This window comes from Electrona antarctica (genome assembly GCF_951216825.1).
Source record: "Electrona antarctica genome assembly, chromosome: 19".
Lineage (NCBI taxonomy): Eukaryota > Metazoa > Chordata > Actinopteri > Myctophiformes > Myctophidae > Electrona > Electrona antarctica.
Window position 1 is genome coordinate 36,900,143 of NC_136800.1, and position 12,811 is coordinate 36,912,953.

At 41.8% G+C, this 12,811-nt stretch overlaps 1 protein-coding gene across 3 annotated transcripts in view; it reads left to right on the forward strand.

Annotated features, from left to right (window-relative positions):
• zmynd11 (zinc finger, MYND-type containing 11) overlaps positions 1–12,595 on the forward strand; it is a 36,984-nt gene extending 24,389 nt beyond the window's left edge. For all 3 annotated transcript variants that reach the window (XM_079488682.1, XM_079488683.1, XM_079488681.1), the window contains exons 10-18: positions 160–247; positions 788–843; positions 1,469–1,546; positions 1,848–1,966; positions 2,386–2,773; positions 4,866–4,949; positions 5,376–5,657; positions 6,807–6,992; positions 9,602–12,595. In XM_079488682.1, coding sequence (XP_079344808.1) covers positions 160–247; positions 788–843; positions 1,469–1,546; positions 1,848–1,966; positions 2,386–2,773; positions 4,866–4,949; positions 5,376–5,657; positions 6,807–6,992; positions 9,602–9,724 — 1,404 coding nt within the window. In that variant the 3' untranslated portion in view covers positions 9,725–12,595. The remainder of the gene's footprint in view (positions 1–159; positions 248–787; positions 844–1,468; positions 1,547–1,847; positions 1,967–2,385; positions 2,774–4,865; positions 4,950–5,375; positions 5,658–6,806; positions 6,993–9,601) is intronic.
• Positions 12,596–12,811: the final 216 nt, after the last annotated feature.

Consider the following 12,811-nt stretch of genomic DNA (forward strand, 5'->3'; position numbering starts at 1 on the left):
CTCTGTCCATCTCTCTCTCTCTCTCTCTCTCTCTCTCTCTCTCTCTCTCTCTCTCTCTCTCTCTGTCCATCTCTCTCTCTCTCTCTCACTCTGTCCATCTCTCTCTCTCTCTCTCTCTCTCTCTCTCTCTCTCTCTCTCTCTCTCTCTCTCTCTCTCAGAACCTGATAGAGGGGAAGTACAAGAGTTCTGATGAGTTTAAAGCAGATGCCCAGCTGATTGTTCACAATACGTCCATCTTGTTTGGAGGTGATTGAGAGGGAAATAGTGCACATGACAATGTTTTCTCTTTTAATTTGAGTTCTATCTTAAATTTTAGTCCATAACCACTTAAACTCTCTAGACGTATTAAACTGGACATGAGTTGGCTCTGTACTTGGACCGCTTTTTTCCAACTACACCAAATCTCTTTGAAGTTCACAGCGTGCCACGACACATTGTGAACTTGTAGATCTACTATTTTTGACTAATGTTCCCCCCAGAATATCGACGCTGGAGTTCAAGTGGTTAAAGTGATGTTGAACTTTGGGCTTTATAGCTACCTGTCCATGATTCCAATACTGTACAGTGTACATCATACAATGAGAGATAATTGATTCACTACTTCTTATTTGGTCACAGAGCACAGAAGACAACAGATAAAGTTGATTGGCAATTTTAGCAATTGATTACTGTAATGTCGTGGTGACAAATTGTTTGATAATGATTATGGTTTTACCTACTATTCATTGGCATTTGGAGACCAGTGTGCTTGGTTCTGAGTGTTGTATTGTTGGTGGTTTCTTGCAGTGCACAGCGACCAAGCAGAGTTTGCACGGATCCTGTACAGCGACATGTGTCATGAGGTACGACTATACTCTGTTACTGATCTGAGAACAACACTGTAGTGTGTCATGAGGTACAACTATACTCTGTTACTGATCTGAGAACAACACTGTAGTGTGTCATGAGGTACAACTATACTCTGTTACTGATCTGAGAACAGCACTGTAGTGCAGGGGTTCTCAACGTTTTTGGCTGGGGACCCCCCCGGCCATGTATCACGACCCACCCCCCTACCCACCCCAATACAAACTGACTGCAAAAATAACCTTAATAATAGAGAAAATATATCATAAATGAATACTGAAACCAGATATAATCATTAAGGAAGGTTTATGCATGTACTATGTGTACTATGTGAACTCTTCATTTCCATTTCCCAGCCATTCAGTTGTTATTTTTTGTTTTTATAATTTGGGGATCCCCCAAAATAATTTGGCGACCCCCCCCCCCCCGAGGGGTCGCGGCCCACGGGTTGAGAACCCCTGCTGTAGTGCACCATGAGTGAGGATGTGTGTAGATTATATTCTGTAGAAAATAACTATTCGTTTTGCAGTCTTTCCTTAGTTTCACTTGAATGTCAATCAAATGAAATGTATTTCCATTTAAAATAGTAATCTATTATCTCTCCTTTTTTTTCTCTTGCAGTTAAACGAGTTGATGTTGTGTAAAAACTGTTTCTACCTGTCCAACGCTAGGCCTGAAAACTGGTTCTGCTACCCATGTGTAAGTAACCAGACCTCAGATCTGCCGCTATCATTCCTTCACATGACATGCATACCCCAAAACATGCTTATAATAATTTATTACATAAATCATGAAGCCAGATAGCCACACCACTGTGCGATGGGCTTCAACATATCCATGCTTGTTATTATGCTGTAAATAAAAAGTAAAAAACGTAATTTATGTACAATCCATCTGTCTTATTGATCTGAATACAAATGAGATTTTGTCTTCTGATGAGGCTACCTATACCTTTTTACCTTTTTTTAAATTTATCTTTTTTCATCCCTGGTGTTTACAGACTCCGTATCATGAGATCGTATGGGCTAAGATGAAGGGTTTCGGCTACTGGCCGGCTAAGGTCCTCCAGAGAGAAGACAACCAGGTGGATGTACGGTTCTTTGGACACCAACACCAGAGGTGAGAACTGGTACTGGTAAGGGGCAGCATTGTACAGGGAGGGAGGTGATACTGGAAGGACGTATAATACCTGGGAGGATGTTTTCTCTAATCTTCCTCCCTTGCTCTTTATCCCATCCATCCATCCATCTTCAACTGCTTATCCTTAATCGGGTCGCGCGGGCAACAGCTCCACCAGAGAGCTCCAGAATCCCTCTCCAGAGCAACATTAGTAACTTCCTCCTGGGGGATCCCGAGGCGTTCCAAGGCCAGTGAGTCGATGTGATTCCTCCAAGTGCGCCTTGGTCTGCCCCGGGGTCTCCTCCCAGTGGGACGTGCCTCGAGGACCTCCCTAGGGAGACGCTCGAGAGGCATCCTAACGAGATGCCCGAACCACTTCTTATTTATCCCATTCGTCTGTATCCCCCTCTCTCTTTCAGAGCGTGGATTCCCGCAGACAACATCCAGGACATCAAGATGAGCATCCAGCAGCTGCAGGTGAAGCGCAGCGCCGGCTGGAAGAAGGCCTGCGACGAGCTGGAGATGTACCAGCGCTTCCACAGGGACGAACGCCGCTTCATCTCCAAGGTGGACGACGAAGGGGAGCTGGGAGAGGAAGAGGAGGAGGATGTTGAGGAGGAGGATGCTGAGGAGGAGGAAGTAGTGGAAGAAGAGGAGCAGGAGACGAGCAGGGGAGGAGATGGAGGTGGTGGTGGAGGTGGTGGTGGTGGTGGTGGTGGTAGTAGCAGGAAGGCGGTGGAGCGGCCGGAGAGGACGGAAGAGGCAGAGTCCAGTATCTCATCCACAAGCAACGAACAAGCACGACATGTAAGTGTAGACTTTCTCTTTCATGTCGTATACGTAAGTGGACACAGGAAGGAAGTGGAAATGTGGGATTGTTTCACGGGTATAAAAAAACCCATAACTCATGCCGGTCTTTCAGACCGGCAAAGCTCATTTCCAGATTTTCCACAGAACCTTTGAGGTGTGCATCTGCCCTCTTTTCAGATTTTCCACAGAAAAAGGTAGCTATGCAAAAGAAAACCAGCTGGTTAAGCATGCAAGTAGCCTTGTGAGCTCAGCTTTGAAGGGAAATGTGCCATAACACTACCCTTTGTTCTTTAATGAGACGGACAGTAGACATGTTGCTAGAGTCACTTTGTTAGGATTTGACCAGATACGATAGATAGGGGTTAAAAGATGGAGGTTTTGAAGGGAAATATGACATACACTAACCTTCCTCTGTTCTTTATGAGATTGACTGTAGGGAAGTTGCTACGGTCTCTTTAGTATTTCACAGGATAGGATAGATATGGGTTACAAGATGGAGGTCTTAATCCCTAGAGGGAGGTATGGCAGGTGGTGTCATTGCATTCAGCCCACAACACCTCCACTGTACCTCCTCTATATGAAACCTGTGTGCACACATCTATCACTGAAACATAAAATCTGACAAGTGAATTGGTGTCTTGGAGTTAGACAGTGACACCTGGTGGACTGGCCACCGCATGACAGACCTAAAATAAATCTACAATGTTAACTCTGTCAAGTGCTTTGTTAAGCTTCTTTTTACTTATTTGTTACTATTTTCAACACTAAAATGTTTCCCTAATAGTGGGGTCGTATCTGATACTTCCGTGACCGCGGAGAGCAAAGGTCCGTTTCTCAGTGGATTTATCATCTATGGAGGTTAAAAAACAAATTGAGCCTCCATGTACCTCGCAGAAATGCGGGCAAAATTTATGAGAGCCCCAAATCCATATGGCCACCATCAACAACCTGTCAACCCATTTAGGCCTGACGTCGAAATTAAAAAAATGTCTTCTAAATGCTGACAGTTTTCTGAAATACCTGTGTTTCTTTATCAGTGGTGCTCAATATTTCATGTCAAGGACGCAGAAAATTATCTGTATTTGGCCGCTGACCCCCATCTGAAAATATGTTGTTCCAGGAACCCCTCAGAAGCAAAGATTTGAGTTAAAAATGTTCACTCTGAAAGAATATATATTCAAAGATTTTTAAAAATAGCAGACTTACAAGCTCGTAGCGCGCCACCGAGTGGCGTGCTATGAGCTTGTAGATCTGCTATTTTTCAATAGCTAAATTATAACATAATGTTTAAAACACCAAAAGGGGTTCCCGCACAAAATGGATTAAGGCACAATAAGGCAAAATTACCTAAAATAACATTCTTTTCACGGTTCTGAATCCATTCCAAGCATTAGTTTTGCACAAAAAACACTCCTTGGGCTAAAAACGGCCATAGCCACTTGCCCAAATGTGCCCAATTGTGCTCAAATGTGCTGACCTCATCACATTTGTGATGACAGCTATGGCCGTTTTTAGCCCAAGGAGTGTTTTTTGTGCAAAACTAATGCTTGGAATGGATTCAGAATCCTGTAAACCCCCTAGTTTGACATGTCACATGCTACTTAAAGCAGAATGAATTTGAGGTAATTTGTTGATGGTGGCCATATGGATTTGGGGCTCTCATGAATTGTGTCCGCATTTTTGTGAGGTACATGGGGCCCCAATTTGTTTTTTAACCTTCATAGATGATACATCCACTGAGAAACGGACCTTTGCTCTCTGCGGAAGTATCAGATATGACCCAACTATAATTTTGAGATGAGCTCAGCTACAGAACTATTTGATGGTATAAACATCCAGGAATGGGGTTAACCAAACTTACCTCAAAACAGCATGCAGGTAGTAGGAAAAATCGCCCTGAACCTGAACTATCTCTTTGAATACTTTGACAGCTGTCCGTCATATTCATCACTTGTAGACTTTGACTATCATGGATCAGACGAACCTATCCACTTTTAATCATGTCATCCTGTGTTGTGTTGTCCAGTTCAAAGTTTCAAACCCATCCACTGTAGCTGTTAATCATGTCATCCTGTGTTGTGTTGTCCAGCTCAAAGGCAGTCAGGAACCCAAGGCTAAGAAGAGCCGCCGCAATCAACCAGTTGAACCCAAAGAGGAACCGAGTGTCACAATGGTAACTACAACTCATATATGACCATGTGTGTTACAGCAGCTCAAACCCATGTACCGTAAACTACTTGTAAAGCCCAAAACACACCAATGGGTCGCCATGCAACTCCTTGGCAACCAAACCGTTGCGAGTAGATGCATGGCAACCCAGTGGTGTGGTTTGGGCCATTGAATTGAACCAGTTGAATCACTTGGGTCGACGTGCAACAGTATCAGTACAGTATCACACTGCTGGGACGAAAGCTAAAACTGTCTTGTCCCGTCTCGACCCTTTGGTGTGGTTTGGGCTTTAGAGGTTTAGCTGAAATGAATGAAGGAATACGTTACTACTTAATGTGAAAATGATTTACTCCAAATCGAAGTTATGGATATATACAAACACGCACACTACATTTCCACTACATTTCTGTTGTGTTTCCATCCCACCAAGGATCCAGAGCCTGAGATGGAAGCAGTGAGCTCCAGCCAGGAGATCCCCGTCTCATCGTGCCCCCCCCAGCAGCCTGAGAAGCTGTCGGTTTCAACGCAGACCAAGAAGGCCAGCGGGGGGTCGCCTCGCACCCTGCACCGTAGCACCCAGACCAGCAGCGACGGAGCCTGTCAGAACATGTGTCACGAGAAGTACACCAAGATCTTCAACGACGTCAAGGACATGATGAAGCAAGACAACAAGAGAGAGACGGAGCGGGTAGTCCGAGAGGCCCTGGAGAAGGTGTGTGTGTGACCTGAACACCCCACTGAGAGCTGGTGCAGGGAATGTATAAGTTGAAAACCTTAAAGCTAGATGCGTGAAGTTGAAAAAGAAAATGTGAAAGCATTTTAACCACTTGAACCCCAGCATCCATATTCTGTAGTACGCAGGGGAACATTAACCAAGCACATTAACCAAACAATAGTGTAGCAGATCTGGGATGTCAAAGTGATGGGCACATGAGCAAACTGTTCTGTAAAATCAAAGCCATGCACTACTGGTCCTGGTCAGATTCAGTATTGTTTAAGGTAGTACGAGTGATATTATTCTGTACAAACACTAAATGGTGTGAAAGGTTAAACTCTATATTGTGATCATAATCATAAGGGATTTCTTTGTAATCACTTCCAATTCTACTTGTTTATCCTGTATGAGTTCTCTCTCCTGATTGGATGAAATAGGTATCCCAATCTGGAAATAAAGGACTAGAGCAGGGGTGCCCACACTTTTTGACTTGAGAGCTACTTTCAAAATGACCAGCTCGGCAAGATCTACCCACCAAATCAATTATTATACCATTGCTGAAAATAGTCTGAAAATAGTTTAAATATGTACCAGAGGGGGCTTCGGAATAGTAGAGTTCGTGTAACATTCTGTACAGTATAAGACAAATGCACTTGGAATGGGAAATATGGGGGATAAATGTTTTTTTTTTTTATCGTTTTTTTCCTTCAATATATTTAAATGAAATACTCTTTAGGGGCATGTCATGTGATCTACCTGCACAGCCTTTGTGATCTACTGGTAGATCGCGATCTACCTTTTGGGCACCCCTGGTCACTAGAGAGACCCTAACCCATTAAGACTTGAGGCTGATTCAACAAATGCCATCTAAATCAGTAGTTTTCATGCCAAGGACCCCCAAATGTAAACGTTTAGTACCAGGGACCCCCAGAAGAGAAGATTTGTGTTAAAAAATATATAATTATTCAAAAATAGCAGATCTACAAGCTTGCAGCGTGGCACAGAGTAACAAGTAACAAGCTTGTGTATCTGCTATTTTTCAATAGCCAACGCCAGCTGTATTTTCAATGCCGTCCTAAAATGTTGATGTCCTCACAACACAAGTAGAGTAATACGAACGTGTGTGTGTGTGTCTGTCTGCCGCAGCTGCGTTCAGAGATGGAGGAGGAGAAGAGGCAGGCGGTGAGCAAGGCAGTGACAGGAGCCCAGGCTGAGATGGAGAGAAAATGTAAACAGGTGAAGGAAAAGTGTAAAGAGGAGCTGGTGGAGGAGGTGAAGAAGATCGTTGCTCAACACAAACAGCTCATCTCTCAGACCAAGAAGAAACAGTGGGTGAGTGGCAACACAGAACACACACACACACCCCACAACACCTGAGTAGTAGTTATAATTATAAGTTATGCTGGTGAAACAATGTAAATGTACCTAATACATTTTAGTAATGGGATAATGGTGTGTCTTCTAATATTTCTGGCCCCAGATGTTTGAAGGTTTATTCGTTACATTGACATTCGGATGTTAATTTAAAGGTTTGGGCGTTTGATTTAATTTATTTTCTGGTGCGTGAATTTGCATGGCTTTTCTCTACCCATCTCGGTGTAGTGAGGTTACCGAAACGGTCCTTGTTTGTATGTATGCATTTCCGGATACAGTAGACCAGGGTTTCCCAACCTTTCTAATACCAGCTGACCGTTCATAAAATGTTCGTGAACCGGCATGGTGCGGGGTGGTACCAAAACACGGAAGACAGTTGAGTGACTGGCAGTCAATGACTCAAGTACCCGCTTCTATATTATATCACAACATAATTATATCCTTGAGCTAAATGGCATTATATCATCAAGGATAGGATGATAATCAAGGAGAGGATGATAAAAACATAGTTATGTCTGTATCAGAAATGACTTTGGACAGGTGGGAAACTTTAGTTAAACTCTGAGTGACTGATTACTTTACCTGGGTAGTTACATCTTCTGATAATTATACTTGAATGTTGACATAAAATAATAATCCCGTTTAGTCTTTCATTAGCGCAAATGTCGCAAAATACAGCTTGTTACGCTGCTACTCGCTGATCATGAACACACGTTGAAACGAAGGCTACCTAACTAAAGATACCAAGGATTCGACAGTGATGTCGCTGTTATGCAACACGGAAGTAGCACAGACTTGAAGCTGTTTTATAAACCACAGTCAGTGACATCACTGACAAATCCTTGGTGTCTTCAACTGTTCATGCGACCGAGTCAAACTATTCACCGCTTTTGGAAAATCCTGATGACGCATGGACTGGCTATAGATTCACGGCCGGGAAAACTTGGAATTCCCTTCTCGCGTACTGGTCCTACATGTCCCGCGGACCGATTGGGAACCTCTGCAGTAGACAGGCTTAGACCGGCTCTGAGCACAGAGCAATACATCGAAAGCTATCCTACGGGTACTACGAGACAACGCTAAAATGTTTAGGATAATATCCTGGAGTGGTTGGCAGTATTGAATGTCATATCGCGAGGGGGGATGTACAGTCTGCAAGTTGCGGTAGATGGCTTACATTGCTAACAATGTTGCTAACAGCAGACTGCAGGGCAGACTGAAGACAGAGCGGTGAACATCAGCAACAGCACATGACAATTATGATGACATTTTCTCAACCGTTTCCCCAGGGACGGATTAACCCCCACGAGGCCCCTGGGCCGCTAATATTTGCAGGGCCCCCATAGTGCGTGTGAGCACAACATTTTTGTGAGCACAACATATTTTTCCGTGTTTTTATCACGTTTTTTACCTAAATTTAACTAAATCTTTGGCCAATGAAGGGCCCCAGGAGCCCTTTTCAGGGCGTCAAACCTAGTACTGCGCGGTCCAATTTCCCCAACGGCCCCACTGGCCCAATGGCTAATTTGTCCCTGCGTTTCCCTCACCAAGGAACATGGACTCGGAGCGTTGAGAGCTTCTAGGTCGGCTATATTCAAAGTGTGTGACCAATTTGCCCTTTGCTAAATCCCACCCCAAAAAGCGATCCAATGCCAATTTAAATAGTTTAGCAACTGTTGCTTGCTATGCAGGTCAAGCTTTCGCCACCTCACAGCTGTCAATGTTGTTTTTCATGGCTGTGTTAACTTGTTACACGCCTGACCCACCCAAGTGATGGCAATAACACTAATCACTGTAGTCTTGCAACATGAAAACTCCTGTCGGGTAGTCGTTAAAAGTTTATTTCTCCCTCTGTCATTTCCTCGTATTTGTAGTTTATTGAAATAATGTAATTTGTCTAGTGCATAGCCTACTGCAGGCCTGGTTGACTAGATTTTTTGAAGCCTTTGCTACTGAAATGATCATATGGAGAAATCCCGTCATTTGACATGCATCTCTATGGGGGAGAAGGACAGCTTGCCCTGTCTCCTCGCTGCTAACGTGCCTATTGGACAAGGATGGGTTGGGGAGGGACTTAGCGAAGGGCTAATTGTATTGAATAATATATTTAATATATAATAGGGAATAACTCTTGATCTAAATCATTCCGTCCAATTCTAAGAAAAGATTGTGTTAGATGGCCCATCGCGGTCCCGTCGCTAGTCGCGTTAGAATGGATCATACCTCCCGTTGTTGTCCATCGCATCGAGAGTGTTTTGGCTACATCAAGCTACTTCAGCCACATCCGGGATAGCATCCGGTCCGTTGCTAAATGTGCTCCCGCTGCTATAAATCGATGGGTGCTATGATTTAATGAATGAAATAACCCTGGGCCTTCAGGGTGTTAAAAGTATTAACAAGAGCTTGTGACTGACTACATTGGATCCATTGGAAGACATTTTTCCATTTCCTGAAAAGTCATGACTACAAAATGCCATATTGTTGCTGGTGGGAGGGGGGGAACCTCCCACCAGCAACGATATGGAATGTTGTAGTCATGACGTGCCTTGTGTGCCTTTGTCTCCTAGTGTTATAACTGTGAGGAGGAGGCCATGTATCACTGTTGCTGGAACACCTCGTACTGCTCCATCAAATGTCAGCAGGAGCACTGGCACGCCGACCACAAACGCACCTGTCGCAGGAAGAGATGAACAAACCCCCCCCCACCTCCTCCTCCCAGCCAGCACGCAATTGGCTACCTTCCCTTGTCACTCAACTTCCACGACTACCACCCACCCATCAAACCCCTCCCACGTCCCTTTCTTGCCTTCCTGGACTTTTTATGGACTGTATGTAAAATGCAAAGGGGGAAAAAAAAGAAAATGTTCTCGCTCTCTTTTCGATTTCTTTTTTTCTCATTTTGTATCTCATTGTTATTTAATATACCCGTATATGTTGAATAAAGAACAGGTTGTTTGAAGAGCATGGCTCTCACTATACATAGTATATGATTTCCTGTTTTTCTTTTTTCTTTTTGGAGGGGCAGGGGTCATTTTGTTTCTAGATTGTTTAGATTTTGACTTTTTTTTTTTTTTTTTTTCCTTTACTGACGTGCTACTTTTGCAACCGTTACTTTGGAGAATTTGTTTATTTAAGTGTGTAGTAACAAATCAGCATTAACTGAGATTTTATTACCAGAATTTTCTAATCACTTTTCTTACTGTAAATGCAGCAATGAGGAAATTACATGGCGTGGATCTTAGAAAATGAAAAAGCGGAAAAAAAAGAGGGGAAAAAAATCGTGACGTACTATCGCAGTGTTGAAATAATTGCTCTGCTTTCATAATGAAAATATATGGAAAAATAAAAACATTGAAAAATATACAAAAATAAAAATACAGGAACAAAAAATAAATCCCAAACAAACCTGTTTAAGGTTATAAATTGTGTATAAATGTAGCTCACAGACATTTAGCGTGAAATATGTTTTTGTTTTGTTTATTGGTCTCATGACTATTTGGGTGGATGGTCCTTCCATCCCTCTGTCATCCTGGAGTCACTCGCATATCATTGGGAACAGGGTTATGAAGTCGGCCGTTAAGATGCCGACAAAAAAAAATAAAATAACAATCTTCCATTTTATGTTGTTATGCACAGCTTTGGGGTTGACTTTTGAATAGACTGTAATTTTTAAGAATCAAAGATTTTTAAAAGGAAAACGAGGGGATTTTTCTGTCCTTTTTTTGTTGAGTGTGTGTGTGTGTGTGTGTGTGTGTGTGTGTGTGTGTGTGTGTGTGTGTGTGTGTGTGTGTGTGTGTGTGTGTGTGTGTGTGTGTGTGTGTGTGTGTGTGTGTGTGTGTATATATATATATATATATATATATATATATATATATATATACACACATACATACACTGAGCTGGATGTTGGGATAGGTTTCCTCTGTAACTTTTTTTCTTTTCTTCACTCCCACGTTTTTCCCACGACCCAAACACTTTTAATAATGGCAAAATATTTTTTTTAATCTAAAAAGAACTATGTTGAATGCTTGCCCCTCCCCAACCCTCTGTGTTTTAGGTCATTTAAAACAAGCTGATTTTCCCCCCTGGGGTTCGTCAGTGTCTTTATTGTGGTGATGTTCACTCTGATTACCGTTTGAAGTGACTAGATATCACACTCTTCACTGCGTCATGATGTAGTAGGTTGTCAGTGCCTGTCTTCATCCTTTCCAACAATATCCTATTCTGAGTAATGCCACGTGCATGTCGATATTATTCAAATTGTTTTATTTTGTATTCAATTCTTGAGATGATTTAAAAAAAGAGGATGAGACTAAGAAACTAGCTTAGCTTGTCGAATGGACAACGGGGAGACAGATGGACCAATATAAAATATATGCAAAATGTGAACCATCAAAGCTAAGAGTGGTTTGTTTCTGCTGCCCTTCGTCTCAAACGTTCAGTGTGTAATTACAGTGCTTATCTCTTTGTTGGAAAGGGGACAATTAAATTGTTTTATCCTCATCAGAAATGGTATGGTCGATGTTTCTAAATCAAGCCTACTTTATACCGAATGACGGTGCTGTTAAAAGTAGCTGATTTTCAAGCTAACTAAACAACGTGCCACCTTGTCATGCAACAAAGTATGAATTAAGCTTGATGTGTGACGTGTTGAATCCCTGTGACGGTTTTCCTCAGTTATGAAGAGTTGACTGAACAGAGGAAAATGGTTCATTAGTTTATTATATGATCCTTTACGCCGCTCAATCATTTCTTCATTACCCACCTCTGGACTATCTTGCTACGCATGTATTGGCAACTGCCATCAGTTAGTTCATTTAAGTGTATCACTTTTAAACCTAAGTAACACATTTTGTTGTAAAGTTAACTACTGCTCGTTTGAATTAACAGTCATATTTGTTTGGTTCTCTTATTCCATAATGCTTGTTGATTTGTTTGTCAATCGTAATTATAAATTGATTGCACCGTGACAATTGTGTCTTTATGAAAAGCATGCTACAATTAATTTGCCTTGAGTGCAACGAGCTATTTGGGTAACGTTTCAGTTTTAAAATGGCCTTATTCAGTATGTTAACCTGTGGATTAACCTGACAGTGCTCAGTAATATATTATAAATTAAATTGTTCCTAATAGACAAGTATGATCAATATGCAAGCATGTGACGGTTACAGTGTACTTTGGTTGTTACCCTGCTTGGAAATAATACACTAAGATATGACACAGGATAATTGTGTTTATATGTGATACTTTCCCACTGATTAATATGCTGGAATATAGCCATTGTGTGTTGCCATCTTCTGTTTGTTTTTGCATTTCATGTTGTTTTCTCTCCTAGTGTTTTTCTTTCTTTTCTTTTCTTTTTTCCTTGAATGAAATTACATTTCATTTTATTAAGTGTCACAACTTTCTGGTTTTTAGGTGAAAATCATATGTTTGTATTACTTGTAAATAAAATATTACACATGTCAATCAAATTATACAGTTTAAATGAATGAATTTCATATGTCTGACATTTCAAATAGTTCTACTGCCAACATTAAATGGGACATACATTCATCTTAGTCATGAAATCATTTGCTCTTTTCTTTTTTCCTTGTATCTTTGAACATGGAATGTTTTCTGGGATCCTGGAAGAGTGGGCACCTGAGAAGTCTGTGCAGCCCAATGTGAAATTAGCTATTTTGTTTCTCCAAAATGTAATTTCTGAAATAATGTAAACTATACATGATTTAAGCATACGCGGTACATTATCAGACCAAAATGTACACTTCAATATT